Source organism: Bombus huntii, chromosome 13 (assembly GCF_024542735.1).
Source record: "Bombus huntii isolate Logan2020A chromosome 13, iyBomHunt1.1, whole genome shotgun sequence".
In the NCBI taxonomy this organism is placed as follows: domain Eukaryota; kingdom Metazoa; phylum Arthropoda; class Insecta; order Hymenoptera; family Apidae; genus Bombus; species Bombus huntii.
The window spans coordinates 10878900-10906438 of record NC_066250.1 but is presented as its reverse complement, the minus strand read 5'-3'; the positions used below and the strand labels follow the sequence as shown (position 1 = coordinate 10906438).

Genomic DNA, 27539 nt, shown 5'->3' with positions numbered 1-27539 from the left:
CTTCGCGGCGTGTTAAAGGGAACACTAGGGCCCTGTAGGTTGATTTCCCCCCAGTAACGGGAATGACGACCGATTAATTGCGATCAATTATACAGAAAATATAACAAATTGATTATAAAAATAGTATGCTAATAAATAATTGATATTGTTTTACGAAAAGAATAACTGTTAGCATTTTATGCAAGCGTTGGATCAAAAAGACCGACATTGTTTGACCGATATGTATCTTATTAACCCGACTCTCACACCTTTTCCTGTTTCGCTTGCGCTGTCTTTTCTAAGTAAGTCACTACTGTACAAAACTCTACTGTAATTCATCGCCAAGGAGACACGATTTTCGAACAACTATGGAGACAATACGTGTATGTGACTTTACGTATAAATGTTCGTGAAGATGAACGATGTGCATACGTCCACGCAAATGTATGAAATTTTGCTCAGGTGACTACACCTTTTAGGCCAAACGGTGTTCCATTGAATTCATAGTGAAAACGGGCTGTAGAAAAAACAGCTGGACGTCTCTGTTTCGAAGAAAAGTTGTGCCATTGTAGATTTTGGACTCGTGTTTGAAAGATTATCTCATCACGTTGTTTATATCACATAACTTGTGCTGTTTGGTTGGTTGGTTGGTTGGTAGACAAGTAATATGAACTTTATGCGCATAATTAATTTATGGTGTTACTGGTTTATTTAATCAACTATGTTATATCCGTTGTTTTCCATGATATCCGTTGCGTTATCATAGAAAGAGACTGGATTTGATTAGGAAAAGAAAACCAAGCTGTTTATGTTTCTTCCATCCAAAAACTTTTACAACGACCAGAGCGTACAGTAATTAGTATGGTTTCACCTTCTTTGTCTTTTTAACGTGAAAGTAAATATTCACTTAAACCACGAATGGCATAATGGATTAGACGTATGTAATGAATATTCGGTATCGAGTTTGCTATATGTTAACAAATTTATTACGTCGTCATCCGTGGAATAAAAATTGGAATAAATATATGTCGGAGATGAAAGAACACCGGAATCTTTGGAATTTTGGTTAATCCCGCAACATTGTAACCTAGAGTCTACTATAGCAGTAATTAAACAATTGTAGTTATTCAATCCGATTGTAATTGTTCGACATTGGTGATAGTGAGCTCTGGCTCGAGGCGACAGTCTGTCGCCCAACGTAGCCGCGGCCAAGGGATGAACGTTTTGTCTAACAAAGGTATGGAGCAATCCTATAGCTCTCCTTAAAAAAAATATTCGTGGCGACACGCGACAGTAAACATTCCAACGGTTTCTGTCCCGTGGCTCGCCACACGCAGACCCTATTCTTCGAGTAAGATGATTGCCAGATGTCGATGCGTCTCCGCAGTACATGTTCGGCTAGCCCGGGGGCCCGTTATAAATCTTAAGGTTTAGTTAACTAAAGTCCTTCAAACAGACAAACAGTCTTTGTCCCAACTACGGGAAGATAGGGGAGACCTATCTTTCAACGAGCGGCGTCTCCCACTAGCAACTTTCCCTCGAGGGCGGCTAGCATCTTTTTCTAACCACCGGTATGGAGATTGACCAATTAGCGGCAACGCCAATTTCCCTTACTTTCTGAACGAAGGCTTTTCTCGACGAATCCGATGATCTCGTGTCCTTAGACACACCCCAATATAGTTTTCCTCTGTGGCATCATCGGGACGGGAAAGTCATTCTCGCTCGCGATCTCATCGATTAAAGAGTAACGTCTTCGCGATCAGTGGTTATTTCACGTTTTAACCAGACTTGGACTTTGTGAGTACGTTCTGTTGTCATCCCGTTGGTCGCGGATTCGTTATTGAGCCCGAGACCATCGTCACTAATGTCGCGAGTGCCGAATCGCCGTGATCAATTGTCAAGACTGTAATAATTCTATCATTGCAATAAACTACGCTTGTGTGTACCGTAGCAATGGCTAATCCTCGAGAAGATTCATTTGACGCCCACAACCCTACTCCCAGTGCCAATCCGACATATAAATAGCCGTTTTGTGCAAACGGCGGCCATAGAGTGTCGAAAGTAAATACTACTGCAGGAATCAGTGTAATAGATGCATAGATAATTGGTGCGTTAAATCTATTGTGCAGTTCATGAATTACAGCGCACAGTACTGGTGTATAATGTACATGAAATTACACTTACGTGCTAGACAACAATTTATAAGTTGTACGTGATTCAGCAATAGTCTATTGACTTTCAAACGAGCGTACTTGAATGTATAACGAATAACCACGACATTGACATACGCTGTAATACAAAAAGTATATTTTTAACACGATGTACATGACCATAAATTATTAAGAAAAATAGGAAGAATTGGAAAAAATTAAAAAAAGCCAGCACCACACGGAGTTCCCAAGCGGTCACCCATCTAAGTACTATCCGTGCCCTACGTTGCTTAACTTTCGTGATCGGACGAGAACGAGTGCACTCAACGTGGTATGAGAGTTGGCTGAAGTAAGTAGTTTTGTTACTTGCTCTTAATATTCAGGAAAAAAGAATATTAAAAAAAACAGATGTATGTAAAAGTGAGAATGACATAATGTATGGTAATAGTCGCGTAGTACTAAAACATTTCTTTTTTTCGATGCTTATATTATAGATTATTAAAGATAGATTATTAAGAAAAGCAAAAATAAAAAAAATTTGGAAAAATAAACAAACCAATACAACACGGAGTTCCCAAGCGGTCAACCATCCGTGCCTAGCGTTGCTTAACTTTCGTGATCAGACGAAAACCAGTGCTTTTTTAATTTTAATCATAACGTTTATTGCCCAAAGAAGTACATACTTTGTATATAAGGCCTAAAATTCTTACTATATCGAATGCTTTTTCAAGGCAGGAGGCTATTCGTTGTTTTGCGTTTAGAGCCCAGAAGATGTCCGACGTAAGTTTGTTTATTGCGCGAATTGTGGAGTGTTTGTGTCGGAAGCCGAATCGATTCTCTGGGATTATGTCATTTTTTGTGCAGAAGACTATTACCACGCATGGAAACTAAAAATCAAAATAAGCAAATGCGAAACCATACTGTTTAGACCCAAGTCAAGTAAAATCGGCCCAATAGAAAGAGAATACTGCAAAAAATTTCAACTAAGAGAAAAAAAAGACAAAGGGGCTCTCATACCACACAAAAATTGCGTAAAATACCTAGGAGTAAACATAGACTATAAATTAAACTACAAGTAGCACTCCGAAATTCAACTTACTAAGGCCAATAAAGCATTCTGGAAAATAAAAAAACTATTCTACTCCAAACATCTCGACAGCAAAGTAAAAATACTATGCTATCAAGCACTAATCGGACCGATCATAACCTACGGCTGCCCAATCTGGTGCAACATATCAGCCCCCCCCCCCCCCCACTCATTGTGTGTGGTATGAGAGCCCCTTTGTCTGTTCTTTCTCTTAGTTAAAATTTTTTGCAGTATTCTCTTTCTATTGGGCCGATTTCACTTGACTTGGGTCTAAACAGTATGGTTTCGCATTTGCTTATGTTGATTTTTAGTTTCCGTACGTGGTAATAGTCATTTATTTTCACAAAAAGTTCTTGGTGTTCCGTTTTTATTGTTTTGGTTTTGCGGCCTGTTACGTAGATGATTAGGTCATCTGCGAAGACTATGGAGCGTTTATGGGTGGATGTATTGAGATTAAAGAGATTTAGTAAGTCATTGTTGTAAATACTGAAAAGTAACGGGGAATTTACTGTACCTTGTTGTAGACCGTTTTTTATGGAGAATTCTTTGCTTGATGAGTGTGAACCTTCAGTCATTACGAATGTTCTGCTTGTGATCATGTCCCAGACTATTTTAATCAGGTATTTAGGAAAATTTTTCTTGATCATTTTGTATATGAGACCTGGAATCCAAACTGTGTCGAAAGCTTTTTCGAGGTCTATTAAGCAGGCGGCTACTCGTTGTTTTGCGTTTAGGGCCCAGCAGATGTCCGACGTAAGTTTGTTTATTGCGTGAATTGTGGAGTGTTTGTGTCGGAAGCCGAATTGGTTCTCTGGGATTATGTCATTTTTTGTGCAGAAGGAGGTTAGGGGGTTGTTTATGATTATTTCAAATACTTTGCTTATGTTGGGGAGGAGACTTATGGGTCGTAGGTTTGCGGGCGATGAGCCGTCTTTATCTTTTTTTGTTATAGCTATCAATTTGGCTTTTTTCCATTTTCTGGGGAAATATATGTTGTTTAGAGCATTGTCGAAGAGTACTGTGTAATACCATTTTATTTCGTTCGGTAGGCGCTTGAGTAAAATGTTTGGGATGCCGTCGAAGCCGGAGGATTTTTTGTTGTTTAGTTTGGAGAAGATTGTGTTTAGTTGAATGTAATTTGTGAAGTAGTTTATTTCTGGATCTGGTTGCTTGGGGTTGTCTGCGGTGTTTTCGTTTGAGAATGTGCAGACTGTTTTGTTCAGCGTTTTGTCTTGTTCCAATTCATTTTTGAGTTTGTTTGTTTCGGCGATGATAATTCTGTTTAGTTCTTCTCGGCCCATGTGTTCGTTTTGTGTGTGTATTTTGGAAAAGTGGGTGCCGATAATGTCTAGTTTTTCTATTGTTTTAGATATTATGAAGTTACCATCGGTGTCTTTGATGGTGTTGTGTATCGTTATACCTGCTTCTTGGATGAGGGAGGCATTTTCTGGGGGCAATTTGAGAGGTGGGATGGGGTTTTGTTCTTTTGGTCTAAAGATTTGATTTATTTGTGAGAACATGTTTGCTGAGTCGTTTTTGGAGATGTTTTTTATTTTGTTTGTCCAGTAATGGTTTATGGAATTTGCGAATTCTTGTTTCAGTTGCGCTTTTATTCTGTATAGTAGGTACTTTGGGAATTCTAATTCTTCTCTTTTGTCGTAAGAATAGTTAAATTTTATATTGTTTATTTTGGAGAGTATGTAGCTTTTATCTCGATGTAGATCTTTTATTTTATTGTTGATATAGGGCTCGCATGAATTTTTTTGTTTTATGTTTGGCACGAATTTTTGGAGAGCGATTTGTGTATGTTTTTCTATTTCATCTATGAATGAGTCGATTTGTCTATTTGTTAGGTTGACGTTGTTGTAGATCTTTAGGTCGCAGTTTTGTTCGAGTGTGTTTTGGAACTTTTTCCAGTCTGTCTTTTTGTAATTGTACCTGGGTGTCTCGGGCTGAGTTTCGAGTGTTAGGAGGTCAGATGTGTTTTTGTTTACGTGAAATACTAGGGCGTTATGGTCACTGTCATAGGCTAAGGTTTTGAGGGTGTTATTTGGACGTAGGTTTTGGAATTTTAGTCGTGCATCTGCTAGGCATATGTCCAGGTATGAGCCTCCTTTTGGGTAAGAGGGTAGCTCGGAGCTGTATAAGTTTGTTTTGTAGTGGATGCTTTTATTGTCTAGCCAGTTTCTAATGAAGTTGCCTCTCGTGTTGTTTATTTCGTTTTTCCAGCTTGTATATTTTGCGTTAAGGTCTCCTGCTATTATATAGTAGTTTTCCGGTTTGTTGAGCTGTAAGTGTTCGAAAAGATTATTGAATTCGTAGTTAAATTCTTTCTGGTTTCCGTAGGTTGCATAGGCTGCAATGATGAATAAATTTTCCTTATTGCTTATTTTTATTTTTATGATCGTTGTTTCCAAGGTTTTGAAACTTGTTATTTTATCAATTAGAATTGTTTTGTATTTTATAGGGTTTTTTTATGAGGATCGCTGTTCCTCCTCCTTGACTGGCGTTCGGTCTGTCGTGACTTATCATGGAGTAGTGTTTGAAGTGTACATTGTGTCTTTTGTTTAGTTTTGTTTCTTAGATGAGTACCATATCGGGGGCTTCTTTATTTATTAGGGTTAGCATACTGTATCTTTTTTGGTTTGAAATTAAAGAGTTAGCATTTATTGCAATTATTTTCAGATGCTTTAGGTTAAATTTATGTGTTTTTTGCTGTGATTGTTGGTTTGGCATGTTTTGGTTATTCGTCATCTGTACTTTTGAAAGTGCTGAAGATGGCGTAACGTCAATTCATATCAGAGACCAGGCCACACACCACGGACAGGATGGCACCCAGATGTCTGCATATCCTTGGAGCGCACCCTCAATAGTCTTAAGTGCCCACCAGGGGGGCCTTGGCATTTTTATAGTTAAGGTCCTTCGGACCAAGCGAGTATTTCCTGTCTTAAATTTCCCTTTATGTTTATTGTCTACCACGTGTTAGCTTAGAAAGTTGGTTTCCTCCACATCTGGTATGTTCCGTTGGCAACTTTCTCGCGAGGGCGGCTAAAACCCTTCCGGGTCCACCAACCGTCCTATTATCCAATCGGAGATGGTGTCTACTGCCCTCACTTCCTTAATCAAAATTGTCATCAACAAATCCGATAGTCCCGTGTCCTTAGACACACCCACCCCTAGCTTTCCTCAGACACAGTATCGTCAGTAAAACTTCACTTATTCTGTATCCTTAGAATAGTCAACATATCTATGTCGGTCTCTACTCTTATAAGTCGCGTAGTTAATGTATTGTTGTAACTAAGTCTTACATAACGTGGTTGGAGTAAATTGTGATTTATGTTAATTCAGTGCGTGTTACATTGTGATTGGTGAATTCATAATAAAGGTTGATTAAAACCAAGTAAGCAGTGGTGTTACGACTCAACTATATTTTATTTTCACCGACCAACCCAAAAATTACGTGACAATGGCGTCGAACCTTTCTTCGTGCGTTGATAGTGTATTTTTTATTTCATTTAATTGCATTTGTTGTTCTTTTAACGCTTGGAGAATACCTTTTTTAAAGTCTTCAATAACGTTTATAATGTTTAGATGGGGGGAGTCATCGATTGTGATTGAGCTTTGGCTTGAGCGCGGATCTAAGTTTGTTAATTGTGATCGTGTTGTGATTGTGTTTTCGATTATTTGATTCAATTTTGTTTGTTGTTTCGCTACGTCAGAGAACTTTAGTTCTGGGACGTATTTACGGCTTATTTGGGCAATTCGTTTTGTTTCGACCGTTCGCGGAGAGACGCGATCGCTAGATAGCACGTCAACGAGAGTTGTAAGTTCCCGTTACGATTAAATAATCGACGCCACGAACTGATCGATTCCCTTATTTCGATTATGATAATAAGGGTAGTTCAATGAAATTCCACAGAATTAACACAAATAAATTAATGTTTATTTCAACAACTTATTAACTAGGAAGACATAAATGGAACAAAAAAAAAAAAAAATATAACTGCGTTTTGGTTGATATGTAATGCGCGATATATGAGATGTGTTGACGGTTCGACTTCTCGAAAAGTTCTGAACGCCTTTCGATTTTTTCCGTTTTTTCTGGAAGGCGACCCCCACTACGTTCGGGTCACGCCACATTCTTTTACGCGAGGTAAAATACGGGCCACGAGTCGACGTTTCTGGAAGTCGCCCTGCTTAATGAACCATGCGCTTGCCACTACAATGTTTGTTTGCCGGGCAGACACGACGATCCGTCTGCGACATTATAGTGCCGCGATCGACAGTTAAGAATATGACCTATGGTAAGCCGCATGGCGTAACACGTTTTATCTTTGTTTCCTTGTCTTTTTTTATTTTATCGGCTAGCTTTTTACGAAGCTCTACGAGTTTGGGGCAACCTTTGTATGACGCGGGGAGTCCGTAGTTTTTGCAGTTAACGCAGAATATTTTGTCTTTGGTACTGCGTTTTCTCTTTTTATTTTGCAGTCGCCTGGACCATGGGGCTCAATGCATTTAACACAGCGGTAGTTTAGGTTACAGTTTTGTGCTGTGTGACCTAATCGCTGGCATTTGTGGCATTGAGTTGTGTCATCATTTTTTTTATTATTTTTTCCCATTTTATTCTGAAGTGGTTAAAATGGTTAACTTTTAACACGTTACTTATATTACTGTCGGAGGATACTTGTATTATGTAAATTGGGAGCAATATATTGTTCTCCCTTGATCTTTTTGTCGTGAATCGTGTGACTTTTGTGAATTTTACGTCGTCTATTTGCAAGGCTTGTAGGTCTGTGAGTATTTCTGTTTCGGTGTAACTATTGTCTAAACCTTTTAACAAGTATGTATGGTGTTTCTCTGTTTTGGGTGTGTACGTGTAAGAGGTTGTATTAGCTGAGAGGAGTATTTGTTTTGCTTTGTGGAAATCGGGTAGGTTTCGGAGGTAGAGTGCATGTTTACCTGAGTCTATTCTTTTAATATGATATGAACTGATTGATGCCCGCTACTTTCTCTATGAGCGTTACCGTGTCCTTTGGGTCTTGTAGCGTTATGTTGATAGGCGGCGGTTTGTTATCCCTTGTAGTGGATGGGGCGTTCGTACGCCCCTCTGCGGTGTATCTGGTGGGGCGTCCGTCCGGTGCTCGGTTCCCCCTTGGCGATGCTGGTGGCGCTGGGCCTCCTGGGTTGTACGATGGGGTCTGTCGCCCCTGCGGTGTTGATTGTTTTGGTGGTATGGTGGGACTGTGTTTTCCCATTTTGCCTCGTAATATTTCGTTTTTCTTTTTTATTTGTTCTAGCGTTGAGCTCGAAGTAGAGTAGTTTGATGGTCCCGGTTGTGGATGAGGCTCTGGTTCAGATTGTAGTATATTGAATCTGTTTTTTGTTATGATCGCTGGAGGCGAGGTAGCTATTGTGGGCTTCATGTTTTCGATTTCTTTAGCCTTTTCTTCTTGGCTGGAGTGATAATCTACAACTGTGTTTCCTAGGATGTTTACTAGTCTTTTCGTCCTGGCAACCAGGTTTGGTCGTGGGTTGAGTTTCCGCGTCTTTTGAGCGAAAAGTCTTAAACTATTGTTGATTTCCTTGGCTGTTTTTTGTGTGATTATTTTTCTCTTGATGGCTTTTTTATTGGGTCCACGGTGGGTTCCGTTTCGTTGCATTTGGCTTCATTATCGGTAACTTCTATCTATTTGTCGGAGATGAAAGAACACCGGAGCCTTTGGAATTTTGGATAATCCCGCAACATTGTAACCTAGAGTCTACTATAGCTGTAATTGAACAATTGTAGTTATTCAATCCGATTGTAATTGTTCGAGAGTTGTGATAATGAGCTTGGGCTCGAGGCGACAGTCTGTCGCCCAACGTAGCCGCGGCCAAGGGATGAACGTTTTGTCTAACAAAGGTATGGAGCAATCCTATAGCTCTCCTTAAAAAAAATATTCGTGGCGACACGCGACAGTAAACATTCCAACGGTTTCTGTCCCGTGGCTCGCCACACGCAGACCCTATTCTTCGAGTAAGATGATTGCCAGATGTCGATGCGTCTCCGCAGTACATGTTCGGCTAGCCCGGGGGCCCGTTATAAATCTTAAGGTTTAGTTAACTAAAGTCCTTCAAACAGACAAACAGTCTTTGTCCCAACTACGGGAAGATAGGGGAGACCTATCTTTCAACGAGCGGCGTCTCCCACTAGCAACTTTCCCTCGAGGGCGGCTAGCATCTTTTTCTAACCACCGGTATGGAGATTGACCAATTAGCGGCAACGCCAATTTCCCTTACTTTCTGAACGAAGGCTTTTCTCGACGAATCCGATGATCTCGTGTCCTTAGACACACCCCAATATAGTTTTCCTCTGTGGCATCATCGGGACGGGAAAGTCATTCTCGCTCGCGATCTCATCGATTAAAGAGTAACGTCTTCGCGATCAGTGGTTATTTCACGTTTTAACCAGACTTGGACTTTGTGAGTACGTTCTGTTGTCATCCCGTTGGTCGCGGATTCGTTATTGAGCCCGAGACCATCGTCACTAGTGTCGCGAGTGCCGAATCGCCGTGATCAATTGTCAAGACTGTAATAATTCTATCATTGCAATAAACTACGCTTGTGTGTACCGTAGCAATGGCTAATCCTCGAGAAGATTCATTTGACGCCCACAACCCTACTCCCAGTGCCAATCCGACATATAAATAGCCGTTTTGTGCAAACGGCGGCCATAGAGTGTCGAAAGTAAATACTACTGCAGGAATCAGTGTAATAGATGCATAGATAATTGGTGCGTTAAATCTATTGTGCAGTTCATGAATTACAGCGCACAGTACTGGTGTATAATGTACATGAAATTACACTTACGTGCTAGACAACAATTTATAAGTTGTACGTGATTCAGCAATAGTCTATTGACTTTCAAACGAGCGTACTTGAATGTATAACGAATAACCACGACATTGACATACGCTGTAATACTAAAAGTATATTTTTAACACGATGTACATGACCATAAATTATTAAGAAAAATAGGAAGAATTGGAAAAAATTAAAAAAAGCCAACACCACACGGAGTTCCCAAGCAGTCACCCATCTAAGTACTATCCGTGCCCTACGTTGCTTAACTTTCGTGATCGGACGAGAACGAGTGCACTCAACGTGGTATGAGAGTTGGCTGAAGTAAGTAGTTTTGTTACTTGCTCTTAATATTCAGGAAAAAAGAATATTAAAAAAAACAGATGTATGTAAAAGTGAGAATGACATAATGTATGGTAATAGTCGCGTAGTACTAAAACATTTCTTTTTTTCGATGCTTATATTATAGATTATTAAAGATAGATTATTAAGAAAAGCAAAAATAAAAAAAATTTGGAAAAATAAACAAACCAATACAACACGGAGTTCCCAAGCGGTCAACCATCCGTGCCTAGCGTTGCTTAACTTTCGTGATCAGACGAAAACCAGTGCTTTTTTAATTTTAATCATAACGTTTATTGCCCAAAGAAGAACATACTTTGTATATAAGGCCTAAAATTCTTACTATATCGAATGCTTTTTCAAGGCAGGAGGCTATTCGTTGTTTTGCGTTTAGAGCCCAGAAGATGTCCGACGTAAGTTTGTTTATTGCGCGAATTGTGGAGTGTTTGTGTCGGAAGCCGAATCGATTCTCTGGGATTATGTCATTTTTTGTGCAGAAGACTATTACCACGCATGGAAACTAAAAATCAAAATAAGCAAATGCGAAACCATACTGTTTAGACCCAAGTCAAGTAAAATCGGCCCAATAGAAAGAGAATACTGCAAAAAATTTCAACTAAGAGAAAAAAAAGACAAAGGGGCTCTCATACCACACAAAAATTGCGTAAAATACCTAGGAGTAAACATAGACTATAAATTAAACTACAAGTAGCACTCCGAAATTCAACTTACTAAGGCCAATAAAGCATTCTGGAAAATAAAAAAACTATTCTACTCCAAACATCTCGACAGCAAAGTAAAAATACTATGCTATCAAGCACTAATCGGACCGATCATAACCTACGGCTGCCCAATCTGGTGCAACATATCAGCCCCCCCCCCACTCATTGTGTGTGGTATGAGAGCCCCTTTGTCTGTTCTTTCTCTTAGTTAAAATTTTTTGCAGTATTCTCTTTCTATTGGGCCGATTTCACTTGACTTGGGTCTAAACAGTATGGTTTCGCATTTGCTTATGTTGATTTTTAGTTTCCGTACGTGGTAATAGTCATTTATTTTCTCAAAAAGTTCTTGGAGTTCCGTTTTTATTGTTTTGGTTTTGCGGCCTGTTACGTAGATGATTAGGTCATCTGCGAAGACTATGGAGCGTTTATGGGTGGATGTATTGAGATTAAAGAGATTTAGTAAGTCATTGTTGTAAATACTGAAAAGTAACGGGGAATTTACTGTACCTTGTTGTAGACCGTTTTTTATGGAGAATTCTTTGCTTGATGAGTGTGAACCTTCAGTCATTACGAATGTTCTGCTTGTGATCATGTCCCAGACTATTTTAATCAGGTATTTAGGAAAATTTTTCTTGATCAATTTGTATATGAGACCTGGAATCGAAACTGTGTCGAAAGCTTTTTCGAGGTCTATTAAGCAGGCGGCTACTCGTTGTTTTGCGTTTAGGGCCCAGCAGATGTCCGACGTAAGTTTGTTTATTGCGTGAATTGTGGAGTGTTTGTGTCGGAAGCCGAATTGGTTCTCTGGGATTATGTCATTTTTTGTGCAGAAGGAGGTTAGGGGGTTGTTTATGATTATTTCAAATACTTTGCTTATGTTGGGGAGGAGACTTATGGGTCGTAGGTTTGCGGGCGATGAGCCGTCTTTATCTTTTTTTGTTATAGCTATCAATTTGGCTTTTTTCCATTTTCTGGGGAAATATATGTTGTTTAGAGCATTGTCGAAGAGTACTGTGTAATACCATTTTATTTCGTTCGGTAGGCGCTTGAGTAAAATGTTTGGGATGCCGTCGAAGCCGGAGGATTTTTTGTTGTTTAGTTTGGAGAAGATTGTGTTTAGTTGAATGTAATTTGTGAAGTAGTTTATTTCTGGATCTGGTTGCTTGGGGTTGTCTGCGGTGTTTTCGTTTGAGAATGTGCAGACTGTTTTGTTTAGCATTTTGTCTTGTTCCATTTCATTTTTGAGTTTGTTTGTTTCGGCGATGATAATTCTGTTTAGTTGTTCTCGGCCCATGTGTTCGTTTTGCGTATGTATTTTGGAGAAGTGGGTGCCGATAATGTCTAGTTTTTCTATTGTTTTAGATATTATGAAGTTACCATCGGTGTCTTTGATGGTGTTGTGTATCGTTATACCTGCTTCTTGGATGAGGGAGGAATTTTCTGGTGGCAGTTTGAGAGGTGGGATGGGGTTTTGTTCTTTTGGTCTAAAGATTTGATTTATTTGTGGGAACATGTTGGCTGAGTCGTTCTTGGAGATGTTTTTTATTTTGTTTGTCCAGTAATGGTTTATAGAAATTGCGAATTCTTGTTTCAGTTTCGCTTTTATTCTGTGTAGTAGGAACTTTAGGAATTCTAATTCTTCTCTTTTGTCGTAGGAATAGTTGAGTTTTATATTGTTTATTTTGGACAGTATGTAGCTTTTATCTCGCTGTAGATCTTTTATTTCATTGTTTATATAGGGCTCGCATGAGTTTTTTTGTTTTATGATTGGCACGGATTTTTGGAGTGCGATTTGTGTGTGTTTTTCTATTTCGTCTAAGAACGAGTCGATTTGTCTGTTTGTTAGGTTGACGTTGTTGTAGATCTTTAGGTCGCAGTTTTGTTCGAGTGTGTTTTGGAACTTTTTCCAGTCTGTCTTTTTGTAGTTGTACCTGGGTGTCTCGGTCTGGGTTTCGAGTGTTAGGAAGTCAGATGTGCTTTTGTTAATTTGAAATACTAGGGCGTTATGGTCACTGTCATAGGCTAAGGTTTTTAGTGTATTGTTTGGACGCAGGTTTTGGAATTTTAGTCGCGCATCTGCTAGGCATATGTCCAGGTATGAGCCTCCTTTTGGGTAAGAGGGTAGCTCGGAGCTGTATAAGTTTGTTTTGTAGTGGATGCTTTTATTGTCTAGCCAGTTTCTAATGAAGTTGCCTCTCGTGTTGTTTATTTCATTTTTCCAGCTTGTATGTTTTGCGTTAAGGTCTCCTGCTATTATATAGTAGTTTTCCGGTTTGTTGAGCTGCAAGAGTTCGAAAAGATTATTGAATTCGTAGTTAAATTCTTTCTGGCCTCCGTAGGTTGCGTAGGCTGCAGTGATGAATAAATTATCCTTATTGCTTATTTTTATTTTTATGATCGTTGTTTCTAAGGTTCTGAAACTTGTTATTTTGTCAATTAGGATCGTTTTGTATTTTATGGGGTTTTTTATGAGGATCGCTGTTCCTCCTCCTTGACTGGCGTTCGGTCTGTCGTGTCTTATCATGGTGTAGTTTTTGAAGTGTACCTTGTGTCTTTTGTTTAGTTTTGTTTCTGAGATGAGTACCATATCGGGGGCTTCTTTATTTAGTAGGGTTAGCATACTGTATCTTTTTTGGTTTGAAATTAAAGAATTAGCATTTATTGCGATTATTTTCAGATGTTTTAGGTTAAGTTTATGTGTTTTTTGCTGTGGTTGTTGGTTTGGCGTGTTTTGGTTATTCGTCGTCTGTGCTATTGAAGGTGCTGAAGATGGCGTCGAACCTTTCTTCGTGCGTTGATAGGGTGTTTTTTATTTCGTTTAATTGTATTTGTTGTTCTTTTAACGCTTGGAGGATGCCTTTTTTAAAGTCTTCGATAACGTTTATAATGTTTAGATGGGGGGAGCTATCGGTTGTGATTGGGCTTTGGCTTGAACGCGGATCTAAGTTTGCTGATTGTGGGAAGATTTTGGTTGTTTGATTTAGTGTTGTTTGCTGCTTCACTACGTCGGAGAACTTTAGTTCTGGGATGTATTTGCGGCTTATTCGGGCAATTCGTTGTGTCTTTGCTTCTTTGTCTTTTTTTATTTTATCGGCCAGCTTTTTACGAAGCTCTACGAGTTTGGGGCAACCTTTGTATGACGCGGGGTGTCCGTAGTTTTTGCAGTTGACGCAGAATATTTTGTCTTTGGTTACTGCGTTTTCCCTTTTTATTTTGCAGTCGCCTGGACCATGGGGCTCACTGCATTTAACACAGCGGTAGTTTAGGTTGCAGTTTTGCGCTGTGTGGCCTAGTCGCTGGCATTTGTGGCATTGAGTTATGTCATCCTGTTTTTTTATTATTTTTTCCCATTTTATCTTGTAGTAGTTAAAATGGTTTATTTTTAGAAGATTGTTTATATTGCTGTCGGGGGATAGCTGTATTATGTAGATTGGGAGCAATATATTGTTCTCCCTTGATTTTTTTGTCGTAAATCGTGAGACTTTTGTAAACTGGACGTCGTTTATTTGTAGAGCTTGTAGGTCTGTGAGTATTTCTGTTTCCGTGTAGCTATTGTCTAAACCTTTTAGCAAGTATGTGTGGTGTTTCTCTATTTTGGGTGTATACGTGTAGAAGGTTGTGTTAGCTGAGAGGAGAGTTTGTTTTGCTTTATGGAAATCGGGTAGGTTTTGGAGGTAGAGTGCGTATTTACCTGCGTGTATTCTTTTAATGTGAAATTGTTTAATGTCCGCTACTTTCTCTATGAGCGTTACGGTGTCCTTGGGGTCTTGTAGGATTATGTTGATGGGTGGCGGCCTGTTGTCTCTTGTGGTGGGTGGGGTGCTCGTGCGCTCCTTCGCGGAGCATCCGGTGGGGCGTCCGTCAGGTGCTCGGTCCCCCCTTGGCGGTGTTGGAGGCGCCGGGCCTCCTGGGTTGTGCGGTGGGGTGCGTTGCCCTTGCTGCGCCGATTGTTCCGGTGACGTGGTGGGACCGTGTCTTCCCGTTTTTCCTCGTAATGTTTCGTTTTTCTTTCTTATTTGTTCTAGCGTTGATTTCCAGGTGGAGTGGCTTGATGGTCCCGGTTGTGGGTGAGGCTCTGGTTCAGCTTGTAATATGCTGAATCTATTTTTTGTTGCTATCGCTGGAGGCGAAGTAGCTCTTGTGGGTTTCATGTTTTTGGTTTCGTTAGCCTTTTCTTCTTGGTTGGGGTGATGATCTACAACAGTGTTTCCTGGGATGTTTGCTAGACTTTTTGCCCTGGCAACCAGGTTAGGTTGTGGGTTGAGTTTCCGCGTCTTTTGCGCGGGTAGTCTTAGGATGCTGTTGATTTCCCTGGCTGTTTTATGTATAATTATTTTTCTCTTGGTGGCTTTTTTCATTGGGTCTACGGTGGGTTCCGTTTCGTTGCTCTTGGCTTCATAATCGGTAGCTTTTATTTTTTTGTACAGTTTTATTTTGTCTTATCTTATTTTATTTTCTTTTTGTTCTTATTTGTATTTATGGAGATGATGTCGATGCCGTATTTTTCACTTTTTTTTGTCACTATTTTGTCACTTGGTCCTTCTACTTTAGTGGGTATTAGTCTACTCCGACGCGCGCTCCGAGGGGTCCGTCCCGCTCGGTGGTCAACAGTCGACTGGCGAGAACGAGTGCACTCAACGTGGTATGAGAGTTGGCTGAAGTAAGTAGTTTTGTTACTTGCTCTTAATATTCAGGAAAAAAGAATATTAAAAAAAACAGATGTATGTAAAAGTGAGAATGACATAATGTATGGTAATAGTCGCGTAGTACTAAAACATTTCTTTTTTTCGATGCTTATATTATAGATTATTAAAGATAGATTATTAAGAAAAGCAAAAATAAAAAAAATTTGGAAAAATAAACAAACCAATACAACACGGAGTTCCCAAGCGGTCAACCATCCGTGCCTAGCGTTGCTTAACTTTCGTGATCAGACGAAAACCAGTGCTTTTTTAATTTTAATCATAACGTTTATTGCCCAAAGAAGAACATACTTTGTATATAAGGCCTAAAATTCTTACTATATCGAATGCTTTTTCAAGGCAGGAGGCTATTCGTTGTTTTGCGTTTAGAGCCCAGAAGATGTCCGACGTAAGTTTGTTTATTGCGCGAATTGTGGAGTGTTTGTGTCGGAAGCCGAATCGATTCTCTGGGATTATGTCATTTTTTGTGCAGAAGACTATTACCACGCATGGAAACTAAAAATCAAAATAAGCAAATGCGAAACCATACTGTTTAGACCCAAGTCAAGTAAAATCGGCCCAATAGAAAGAGAATACTGCAAAAAATTTCAACTAAGAGAAAAAAAAGACAAAGGGGCTCTCATACCACACAAAAATTGCGTAAAATACCTAGGAGTAAACATAGACTATAAATTAAACTACAAGTAGCACTCCGAAATTCAACTTACTAAGGCCAATAAAGCATTCTGGAAAATAAAAAAACTATTCTACTCCAAACATCTCGACAGCAAAGTAAAAATACTATGCTATCAAGCACTAATCGGACCGATCATAACCTACGGCTGCCCAATCTGGTGCAACATATCAGCCCCCCCCCCCCACTCATTGTGTGTGGTATGAGAGCCCCTTTGTCTGTTCTTTCTCTTAGTTAAAATTTTTTGCAGTATTCTCTTTCTATTGGGCCGATTTCACTTGACTTGGGTCTAAACAGTATGGTTTCGCATTTGCTTATGTTGATTTTTAGTTTCCGTACGTGGTAATAGTCATTTATTTTCTCAAAAAGTTCTTGGAGTTCCGTTTTTATTGTTTTGGTTTTGCGGCCTGTTACGTAGATGATTAGGTCATCTGCGAAGACTATGGAGCGTTTATGGGTGGATGTATTGAGATTAAAGAGATTTAGTAAGTCATTGTTGTAAATACTGAAAAGTAACGGGGAATTTACTGTACCTTGTTGTAGACCGTTTTTTATGGAGAATTCTTTGCTTGATGAGTGTGAACCTTCAGTCATTACGAATGTTCTGCTTGTGATCATGTCCCAGACTATTTTAATCAGGTATTTAGGAAAATTTTTCTTGATCAATTTGTATATGAGACCTGGAATCGAAACTGTGTCGAAAGCTTTTTCGAGGTCTATTAAGCAGGCGGCTACTCGTTGTTTTGCGTTTAGGGCCCAGCAGATGTCCGACGTAAGTTTGTTTATTGCGTGAATTGTGGAGTGTTTGTGTCGGAAGCCGAATTGGTTCTCTGGGATTATGTCATTTTTTGTGCAGAAGGAGGTTAGGGGGTTGTTTATGATTATTTCAAATACTTTGCTTATGTTGGGGAGGAGACTTATGGGTCGTAGGTTTGCGGGCGATGAGCCGTCTTTATCTTTTTTTGTTATAGCTATCAATTTGGCTTTTTTCCATTTTCTGGGGAAATATATGTTGTTTAGAGCATTGTCGAAGAGTACTGTGTAATACCATTTTATTTCGTTCGGTAGGCGCTTGAGTAAAATGTTTGGGATGCCGTCGAAGCCGGAGGATTTTTTGTTGTTTAGTTTGGAGAAGATTGTGTTTAGTTGAATGTAATTTGTGAAGTAGTTTATTTCTGGATCTGGTTGCTTGGGGTTGTCTGCGGTGTTTTCGTTTGAGAATGTGCAGACTGTTTTGTTCAGCGTTTTGTCTTGTTCCAATTCATTTTTGAGTTTGTTTGTTTCGGCGATGATAATTCTGTTTAGTTCTTCTCGGCCCATGTGTTCGTTTTGTGTGTGTATTTTGGAAAAGTGGGTGCCGATAATGTCTAGTTTTTCTATTGTTTTAGATATTATGAAGTTACCATCGGTGTCTTTGATGGTGTTGTGTATCGTTATACCTGCTTCTTGGATGAGGGAGGCATTTTCTGGGGGCAATTTGAGAGGTGGGATGGGGTTTTGTTCTTTTGGTCTAAAGATTTGATTTATTTGTGAGAACATGTTTGCTGAGTCGTTTTTGGAGATGTTTTTTATTTTGTTTGTCCAGTAATGGTTTATGGAATTTGCGAATTCTTGTTTCAGTTGCGCTTTTATTCTGTATAGTAGGTACTTTGGGAATTCTAATTCTTCTCTTTTGTCGTAAGAATAGTTAAATTTTATATTGTTTATTTTGGAGAGTATGTAGCTTTTATCTCGATGTAGATCTTTTATTTTATTGTTGATATAGGGCTCGCATGAATTTTTTTGTTTTATGTTTGGCACGAATTTTTGGAGAGCGATTTGTGTATGTTTTTCTATTTCATCTATGAATGAGTCGATTTGTCTATTTGTTAGGTTGACGTTGTTGTAGATCTTTAGGTCGCAGTTTTGTTCGAGTGTGTTTTGGAACTTTTTCCAGTCTGTCTTTTTGTAATTGTACCTGGGTGTCTCGGGCTGAGTTTCGAGTGTTAGGAGGTCAGATGTGTTTTTGTTTACGTGAAATACTAGGGCGTTATGGTCACTGTCATAGGCTAAGGTTTTGAGGGTGTTATTTGGACGTAGGTTTTGGAATTTTAGTCGTGCATCTGCTAGGCATATGTCCAGGTATGAGCCTCCTTTTGGGTAAGAGGGTAGCTCGGAGCTGTATAAGTTTGTTTTGTAGTGGATGCTTTTATTGTCTAGCCAGTTTCTAATGAAGTTGCCTCTCGTGTTGTTTATTTCGTTTTTCCAGCTTGTATATTTTGCGTTAAGGTCTCCTGCTATTATATAGTAGTTTTCCGGTTTGTTGAGCTGTAAGTGTTCGAAAAGATTATTGAATTCGTAGTTAAATTCTTTCTGGTTTCCGTAGGTTGCATAGGCTGCAATGATGAATAAATTTTCCTTATTGCTTATTTTTATTTTTATGATCGTTGTTTCCAAGGTTTTGAAACTTGTTATTTTATCAATTAGAATTGTTTTGTATTTTATAGGGTTTTTTTATGAGGATCGCTGTTCCTCCTCCTTGACTGGCGTTCGGTCTGTCGTGACTTATCATGGAGTAGTGTTTGAAGTGTACATTGTGTCTTTTGTTTAGTTTTGTTTCTTAGATGAGTACCATATCGGGGGCTTCTTTATTTATTAGGGTTAGCATACTGTATCTTTTTTGGTTTGAAATTAAAGAGTTAGCATTTATTGCAATTATTTTCAGATGCTTTAGGTTAAATTTATGTGTTTTTTGCTGTGATTGTTGGTTTGGCATGTTTTGGTTATTCGTCATCTGTACTTTTGAAAGTGCTGAAGATGGCGTAACGTCAATTCATATCAGAGACCAGGCCACACACCACGGACAGGATGGCACCCAGATGTCTGCATATCCTTGGAGCGCACCCTCAATAGTCTTAAGTGCCCACCAGGGGGGCCTTGGCATTTTTATAGTTAAGGTCCTTCGGACCAAGCGAGTATTTCCTGTCTTAAATTTCCGTTTATGTTTATTGTCTACCACGTGTTAGCTTAGAAAGTTGGTTTCCTCCACATCTGGTATGTTCCGTTGGCAACTTTCTCGCGAGGGCGGCTAAAACCCTTCCGGGTCCACCAACCGTCCTATTATCCAATCGGAGATGGTGTCTACTGCCCTCACTTCCTTAACCAAAATTGTCATCAACAAATCCGATAGTCCCGTGTCCTTAGACACACCCACCCCTAGCTTTCCTCAGACACAGTATCGTCAGTAAAACTTCACTTATTCTGTATCCTTAGAATAGTCAACATATCTATGTCGGTCTCTACTCTTATAAGTCGCGTAGTTAATGTATTGTTGTAACTAAGTCTTACATAACGTGGTTGGAGTAAATTGTGATTTATGTTAATTCAGTGCGTGTTACATTGTGATTGGTGAATTCATAATAAAGGTTGATTAAAACCAAGTAAGCAGTGGTGTTACGACTCAACTATATTTTATTTTCACCGACCAACCCAAAAATTACGTGACAATGGCGTCGAACCTTTCTTCGTGCGTTGATAGTGTATTTTTTATTTCATTTAATTGCATTTGTTGTTCTTTTAACGCTTGGAGAATACCTTTTTTAAAGTCTTCAATAACGTTTATAATGTTTAGATGGGGGGAGTCATCGATTGTGATTGAGCTTTGGCTTGAGCGCGGATCTAAGTTTGTTAATTGTGATCGTGTTGTGATTGTGTTTTCGATTATTTGATTCAATTTTGTTTGTTGTTTCGCTACGTCAGAGAACTTTAGTTCTGGGACGTATTTACGGCTTATTTGGGCAATTCGTTTTGTTTCGACCGTTCGCGGAGAGACGCGATCGCTAGATAGCACGTCAACGAGAGTTGTAAGTTCCCGTTACGATTAAATAATCGACGCCACGAACTGATCGATTCCCTTATTTCGATTATGATAATAAGGGTAGTTCAATGAAATTCCACAGAATTAACACAAATAAATTAATGTTTATTTCAACAACTTATTAACTAGGAAGACATAAATGGAACAAAAAAAAAAAAAAATATAACTGCGTTTTGGTTGATATGTAATGCGCGATATATGAGATGTGTTGACGGTTCGACTTCTCGAAAAGTTCTGAACGCCTTTCGATTTTTTCCGTTTTTTCTGGAAGGCGACCCCCACTACGTTCGGGTCACGCCACATTCTTTTACGCGAGGTAAAATACGGGCCACGAGTCGACGTTTCTGGAAGTCGCCCTGCTTAATGAACCATGCGCTTGCCACTACAATGTTTGTTTGCCGGGCAGACACGACGATCCGTCTGCGACATTATAGTGCCGCGATCGACAGTTAAGAATATGACCTATGGTAAGCCGCATGGCGTAACACGTTTTATCTTTGTTTCCTTGTCTTTTTTTATTTTATCGGCTAGCTTTTTACGAAGCTCTACGAGTTTGGGGCAACCTTTGTATGACGCGGGGAGTCCGTAGTTTTTGCAGTTAACGCAGAATATTTTGTCTTTGGTACTGCGTTTTCTCTTTTTATTTTGCAGTCGCCTGGACCATGGGGCTCAATGCATTTAACACAGCGGTAGTTTAGGTTACAGTTTTGTGCTGTGTGACCTAATCGCTGGCATTTGTGGCATTGAGTTGTGTCATCATTTTTTTTATTATTTTTTCCCATTTTATTCTGAAGTGGTTAAAATGGTTAACTTTTAACACGTTACTTATATTACTGTCGGAGGATACTTGTATTATGTAAATTGGGAGCAATATATTGTTCTCCCTTGATCTTTTTGTCGTGAATCGTGTGACTTTTGTGAATTTTACGTCGTCTATTTGCAAGGCTTGTAGGTCTGTGAGTATTTCTGTTTCGGTGTAACTATTGTCTAAACCTTTTAACAAGTATGTATGGTGTTTCTCTGTTTTGGGTGTGTACGTGTAAGAGGTTGTATTAGCTGAGAGGAGTATTTGTTTTGCTTTGTGGAAATCGGGTAGGTTTCGGAGGTAGAGTGCATGTTTACCTGAGTCTATTCTTTTAATATGATATGAACTGATTGATGCCCGCTACTTTCTCTATGAGCGTTACCGTGTCCTTTGGGTCTTGTAGCGTTATGTTGATAGGCGGCGGTTTGTTATCCCTTGTAGTGGATGGGGCGTTCGTACGCCCCTCTGCGGTGTATCTGGTGGGGCGTCCGTCCGGTGCTCGGTTCCCCCTTGGCGATGCTGGTGGCGCTGGGCCTCCTGGGTTGTACGATGGGGTCTGTCGCCCCTGCGGTGTTGATTGTTTTGGTGGTATGGTGGGACTGTGTTTTCCCATTTTGCCTCGTAATATTTCGTTTTTCTTTTTTATTTGTTCTAGCGTTGAGCTCGAAGTAGAGTAGTTTGATGGTCCCGGTTGTGGATGAGGCTCTGGTTCAGATTGTAGTATATTGAATCTGTTTTTTGTTATGATCGCTGGAGGCGAGGTAGCTATTGTGGGCTTCATGTTTTCGATTTCTTTAGCCTTTTCTTCTTGGCTGGAGTGATAATCTACAACTGTGTTTCCTAGGATGTTTACTAGTCTTTTCGTCCTGGCAACCAGGTTTGGTCGTGGGTTGAGTTTCCGCGTCTTTTGAGCGAAAAGTCTTAAACTATTGTTGATTTCCTTGGCTGTTTTTTGTGTGATTATTTTTCTCTTGATGGCTTTTTTATTGGGTCCACGGTGGGTTCCGTTTCGTTGCATTTGGCTTCATTATCGGTAACTTCTATCTATTTGTCGGAGATGAAAGAACACCGGAGCCTTTGGAATTTTGGATAATCCCGCAACATTGTAACCTAGAGTCTACTATAGCTGTAATTGAACAATTGTAGTTATTCAATCCGATTGTAATTGTTCGAGAGTTGTGATAATGAGCTTGGGCTCGAGGCGACAGTCTGTCGCCCAACGTAGCCGCGGCCAAGGGATGAACGTTTTGTCTAACAAAGGTATGGAGCAATCCTATAGCTCTCCTTAAAAAAAATATTCGTGGCGACACGCGACAGTAAACATTCCAACGGTTTCTGTCCCGTGGCTCGCCACACGCAGACCCTATTCTTCGAGTAAGATGATTGCCAGATGTCGATGCGTCTCCGCAGTACATGTTCGGCTAGCCCGGGGGCCCGTTATAAATCTTAAGGTTTAGTTAACTAAAGTCCTTCAAACAGACAAACAGTCTTTGTCCCAACTACGGGAAGATAGGGGAGACCTATCTTTCAACGAGCGGCGTCTCCCACTAGCAACTTTCCCTCGAGGGCGGCTAGCATCTTTTTCTAACCACCGGTATGGAGATTGACCAATTAGCGGCAACGCCAATTTCCCTTACTTTCTGAACGAAGGCTTTTCTCGACGAATCCGATGATCTCGTGTCCTTAGACACACCCCAATATAGTTTTCCTCTGTGGCATCATCGGGACGGGAAAGTCATTCTCGCTCGCGATCTCATCGATTAAAGAGTAACGTCTTCGCGATCAGTGGTTATTTCACGTTTTAACCAGACTTGGACTTTGTGAGTACGTTCTGTTGTCATCCCGTTGGTCGCGGATTCGTTATTGAGCCCGAGACCATCGTCACTAGTGTCGCGAGTGCCGAATCGCCGTGATCAATTGTCAAGACTGTAATAATTCTATCATTGCAATAAACTACGCTTGTGTGTACCGTAGCAATGGCTAATCCTCGAGAAGATTCATTTGACGCCCACAACCCTACTCCCAGTGCCAATCCGACATATAAATAGCCGTTTTGTGCAAACGGCGGCCATAGAGTGTCGAAAGTAAATACTACTGCAGGAATCAGTGTAATAGATGCATAGATAATTGGTGCGTTAAATCTATTGTGCAGTTCATGAATTACAGCGCACAGTACTGGTGTATAATGTACATGAAATTACACTTACGTGCTAGACAACAATTTATAAGTTGTACGTGATTCAGCAATAGTCTATTGACTTTCAAACGAGCGTACTTGAATGTATAACGAATAACCACGACATTGACATACGCTGTAATACTAAAAGTATATTTTTAACACGATGTACATGACCATAAATTATTAAGAAAAATAGGAAGAATTGGAAAAAATTAAAAAAAGCCAACACCACACGGAGTTCCCAAGCAGTCACCCATCTAAGTACTATCCGTGCCCTACGTTGCTTAACTTTCGTGATCGGACGAGAACGAGTGCACTCAACGTGGTATGAGAGTTGGCTGAAGTAAGTAGTTTTGTTACTTGCTCTTAATATTCAGGAAAAAAGAATATTAAAAAAAACAGATGTATGTAAAAGTGAGAATGACATAATGTATGGTAATAGTCGCGTAGTACTAAAACATTTCTTTTTTTCGATGCTTATATTATAGATTATTAAAGATAGATTATTAAGAAAAGCAAAAATAAAAAAAATTTGGAAAAATAAACAAACCAATACAACACGGAGTTCCCAAGCGGTCAACCATCCGTGCCTAGCGTTGCTTAACTTTCGTGATCAGACGAAAACCAGTGCTTTTTTAATTTTAATCATAACGTTTATTGCCCAAAGAAGAACATACTTTGTATATAAGGCCTAAAATTCTTACTATATCGAATGCTTTTTCAAGGCAGGAGGCTATTCGTTGTTTTGCGTTTAGAGCCCAGAAGATGTCCGACGTAAGTTTGTTTATTGCGCGAATTGTGGAGTGTTTGTGTCGGAAGCCGAATCGATTCTCTGGGATTATGTCATTTTTTGTGCAGAAGACTATTACCACGCATGGAAACTAAAAATCAAAATAAGCAAATGCGAAACCATACTGTTTAGACCCAAGTCAAGTAAAATCGGCCCAATAGAAAGAGAATACTGCAAAAAATTTCAACTAAGAGAAAAAAAAGACAAAGGGGCTCTCATACCACACAAAAATTGCGTAAAATACCTAGGAGTAAACATAGACTATAAATTAAACTACAAGTAGCACTCCGAAATTCAACTTACTAAGGCCAATAAAGCATTCTGGAAAATAAAAAAACTATTCTACTCCAAACATCTCGACAGCAAAGTAAAAATACTATGCTATCAAGCACTAATCGGACCGATCATAACCTACGGCTGCCCAATCTGGTGCAACATATCAGCCCCCCCCCCCCACTCATTGTGTGTGGTATGAGAGCCCCTTTGTCTGTTCTTTCTCTTAGTTAAAATTTTTGCAGTATTCTCTTTCTATTGGGCCGATTTCACTTGACTTGGGTCTAAACAGTATGGTTTCGCATTTGCTTATGTTGATTTTTAGTTTCCGTACGTGGTAATAGTCATTTATTTTCTCAAAAAGTTCTTGGAGTTCCGTTTTTATTGTTTTGGTTTTGCGGCCTGTTACGTAGATGATTAGGTCATCTGCGAAGACTATGGAGCGTTTATGGGTGGATGTATTGAGATTAAAGAGATTTAGTAAGTCATTGTTGTAAATACTGAAAAGTAACGGGGAATTTACTGTACCTTGTTGTAGACCGTTTTTTATGGAGAATTCTTTGCTTGATGAGTGTGAACCTTCAGTCATTACGAATGTTCTGCTTGTGATCATGTCCCAGACTATTTTAATCAGGTATTTAGGAAAATTTTTCTTGATCAATTTGTATATGAGACCTGGAATCGAAACTGTGTCGAAAGCTTTTTCGAGGTCTATTAAGCAGGCGGCTACTCGTTGTTTTGCGTTTAGGGCCCAGCAGATGTCCGACGTAAGTTTGTTTATTGCGTGAATTGTGGAGTGTTTGTGTCGGAAGCCGAATTGGTTCTCTGGGATTATGTCATTTTTTGTGCAGAAGGAGGTTAGGGGGTTGTTTATGATTATTTCAAATACTTTGCTTATGTTGGGGAGGAGACTTATGGGTCGTAGGTTTGCGGGCGATGAGCCGTCTTTATCTTTTTTTGTTATAGCTATCAATTTGGCTTTTTTCCATTTTCTGGGGAAATATATGTTGTTTAGAGCATTGTCGAAGAGTACTGTGTAATACCATTTTATTTCGTTCGGTAGGCGCTTGAGTAAAATGTTTGGGATGCCGTCGAAGCCGGAGGATTTTTTGTTGTTTAGTTTGGAGAAGATTGTGTTTAGTTGAATGTAATTTGTGAAGTAGTTTATTTCTGGATCTGGTTGCTTGGGGTTGTCTGCGGTGTTTTCGTTTGAGAATGTGCAGACTGTTTTGTTTAGCATTTTGTCTTGTTCCATTTCATTTTTGAGTTTGTTTGTTTCGGCGATGATAATTCTGTTTAGTTGTTCTCGGCCCATGTGTTCGTTTTGCGTATGTATTTTGGAGAAGTGGGTGCCGATAATGTCTAGTTTTTCTATTGTTTTAGATATTATGAAGTTACCATCGGTGTCTTTGATGGTGTTGTGTATCGTTATACCTGCTTCTTGGATGAGGGAGGAATTTTCTGGTGGCAGTTTGAGAGGTGGGATGGGGTTTTGTTCTTTTGGTCTAAAGATTTGATTTATTTGTGGGAACATGTTGGCTGAGTCGTTCTTGGAGATGTTTTTTATTTTGTTTGTCCAGTAATGGTTTATAGAAATTGCGAATTCTTGTTTCAGTTTCGCTTTTATTCTGTGTAGTAGGAACTTTAGGAATTCTAATTCTTCTCTTTTGTCGTAGGAATAGTTGAGTTTTATATTGTTTATTTTGGACAGTATGTAGCTTTTATCTCGCTGTAGATCTTTTATTTCATTGTTTATATAGGGCTCGCATGAGTTTTTTTGTTTTATGATTGGCACGGATTTTTGGAGTGCGATTTGTGTGTGTTTTTCTATTTCGTCTAAGAACGAGTCGATTTGTCTGTTTGTTAGGTTGACGTTGTTGTAGATCTTTAGGTCGCAGTTTTGTTCGAGTGTGTTTTGGAACTTTTTCCAGTCTGTCTTTTTGTAGTTGTACCTGGGTGTCTCGGTCTGGGTTTCGAGTGTTAGGAAGTCAGATGTGCTTTTGTTAATTTGAAATACTAGGGCGTTATGGTCACTGTCATAGGCTAAGGTTTTTAGTGTATTGTTTGGACGCAGGTTTTGGAATTTTAGTCGCGCATCTGCTAGGCATATGTCCAGGTATGAGCCTCCTTTTGGGTAAGAGGGTAGCTCGGAGCTGTATAAGTTTGTTTTGTAGTGGATGCTTTTATTGTCTAGCCAGTTTCTAATGAAGTTGCCTCTCGTGTTGTTTATTTCGTTTTTCCAGCTTGTATGTTTCGCGTTAAGGTCTCCTGCTATTATATAGTAGTTTTCCGGTTTGTTGAGCTGCAAGAGTTCGAAAAGATTATTGAATTCGTAGTTAAATTCTTTCTGGCCTCCGTAGGTTGCGTAGGCTGCAGTGATGAATAAATTATCCTTATTGCTTATTTTTATTTTTATGATCGTTGTTTCTAAGGTTCTGAAACTTGTTATTTTGTCAATTAGGATCGTTTTGTATTTTATGGGGTTTTTTATGAGGATCGCTGTTCCTCCTCCTTGACTGGCGTTCGGTCTGTCGTGTCTTATCATGGTGTAGTTTTTGAAGTGTACCTTGTGTCTTTTGTTTAGTTTTGTTTCTGAGATGAGTACCATATCGGGGGCTTCTTTATTTAGTAGGGTTAGCATACTGTATCTTTTTTGGTTTGAAATTAGAGAATTAGCATTTATTGCGATTATTTTCAGATGTTTTAGGTTAAGTTTATGTGTTTTTTGCTGTGGTTGTTGGTTTGGCATGTTTTGGTTATTCGTCATCTGTACTTTTGAAAGTGCTGAAGATGGCGTCGAACCTTTCTTCGTGCGTTGATAGGGTGTTTTTTATTTCGTTTAATTGTATTTGTTGTTCTTTTAACGCTTGGAGGATGCCTTTTTTAAAGTCTTCGATAACGTTTATAATGTTTAGATGGGGGGAGCTATCGGTTGTGATTGGGCTTTGGCTTGAACGCGGATCTAAGTTTGCTGATTGTGGGAAGATTTTGGTTGTTTGATTTAGTGTTGTTTGCTGCTTCACTACGTCGGAGAACTTTAGTTCTGGGATGTATTTGCGGCTTATTCGGGCAATTCGTTGTGTCTTTGCTTCTTTGTCTTTTTTTATTTTATCGGCCAGCTTTTTACGAAGCTCTACGAG

General features: G+C 39.4%; 1 protein-coding gene and 3 non-coding genes across 4 annotated transcripts; all 4 read right to left on the bottom strand.

Moving 5' to 3' along the window:
- Window positions 1-2355: 2355 nt before the first annotated feature.
- LOC126872751 (5S ribosomal RNA) lies at window positions 2356-2474 on the bottom strand. Its single transcript, XR_007692166.1, has one exon. It is a non-coding gene; the product is annotated as a 5S ribosomal RNA (ribosomal RNA).
- A 7783-nt stretch (window positions 2475-10257) lies between these two features.
- On the bottom strand, window positions 10258-10376 carry LOC126872750 (5S ribosomal RNA). The gene has a single exon (XR_007692165.1). It is a non-coding gene; the product is annotated as a 5S ribosomal RNA (ribosomal RNA).
- Window positions 10377-10678: 302 nt separating this feature from the next.
- Window positions 10679-13740, bottom strand: LOC126872621 (uncharacterized). The gene is made up of 3 exons (XM_050632725.1): window positions 12498-13740; window positions 11623-11774; window positions 10679-10918 (listed from the first exon to the last, which is right to left on the bottom strand). The coding sequence occupies exons 1-3, from the start codon at window positions 13738-13740 to the stop codon at window positions 10679-10681; spliced, it is 1635 nt and encodes a 544-aa protein (XP_050488682.1).
- Window positions 13741-23556: 9816 nt separating this feature from the next.
- On the bottom strand, window positions 23557-23675 carry LOC126872749 (5S ribosomal RNA). The gene has a single exon (XR_007692164.1). It is a non-coding gene; the product is annotated as a 5S ribosomal RNA (ribosomal RNA).
- Between the last annotated feature and the right edge of the window lie 3864 nt (window positions 23676-27539).

Excerpts from the sequence above, each read along its gene's own strand:
- LOC126872621 (XM_050632725.1), bottom strand. The coding sequence starts at position 13,740 with ATGCTAACCCTACTAAATAAAGAAGCCCCCGATATGGTACTCATCTCA. Across the intron at positions 11,775-12,497 it reads CACCATCAAAGACACCGATG|GTCTCATATACAAATTGATC; the intron begins GTAACTTCATAA and ends TTTCGATTCCAG. Across the intron at positions 10,919-11,622 it reads ACGGTCTACAACAAGGTACA|TTTCCATGCGTGGTAATAGT; the intron begins GTAAATTCCCCG and ends TTTGATTTTTAG.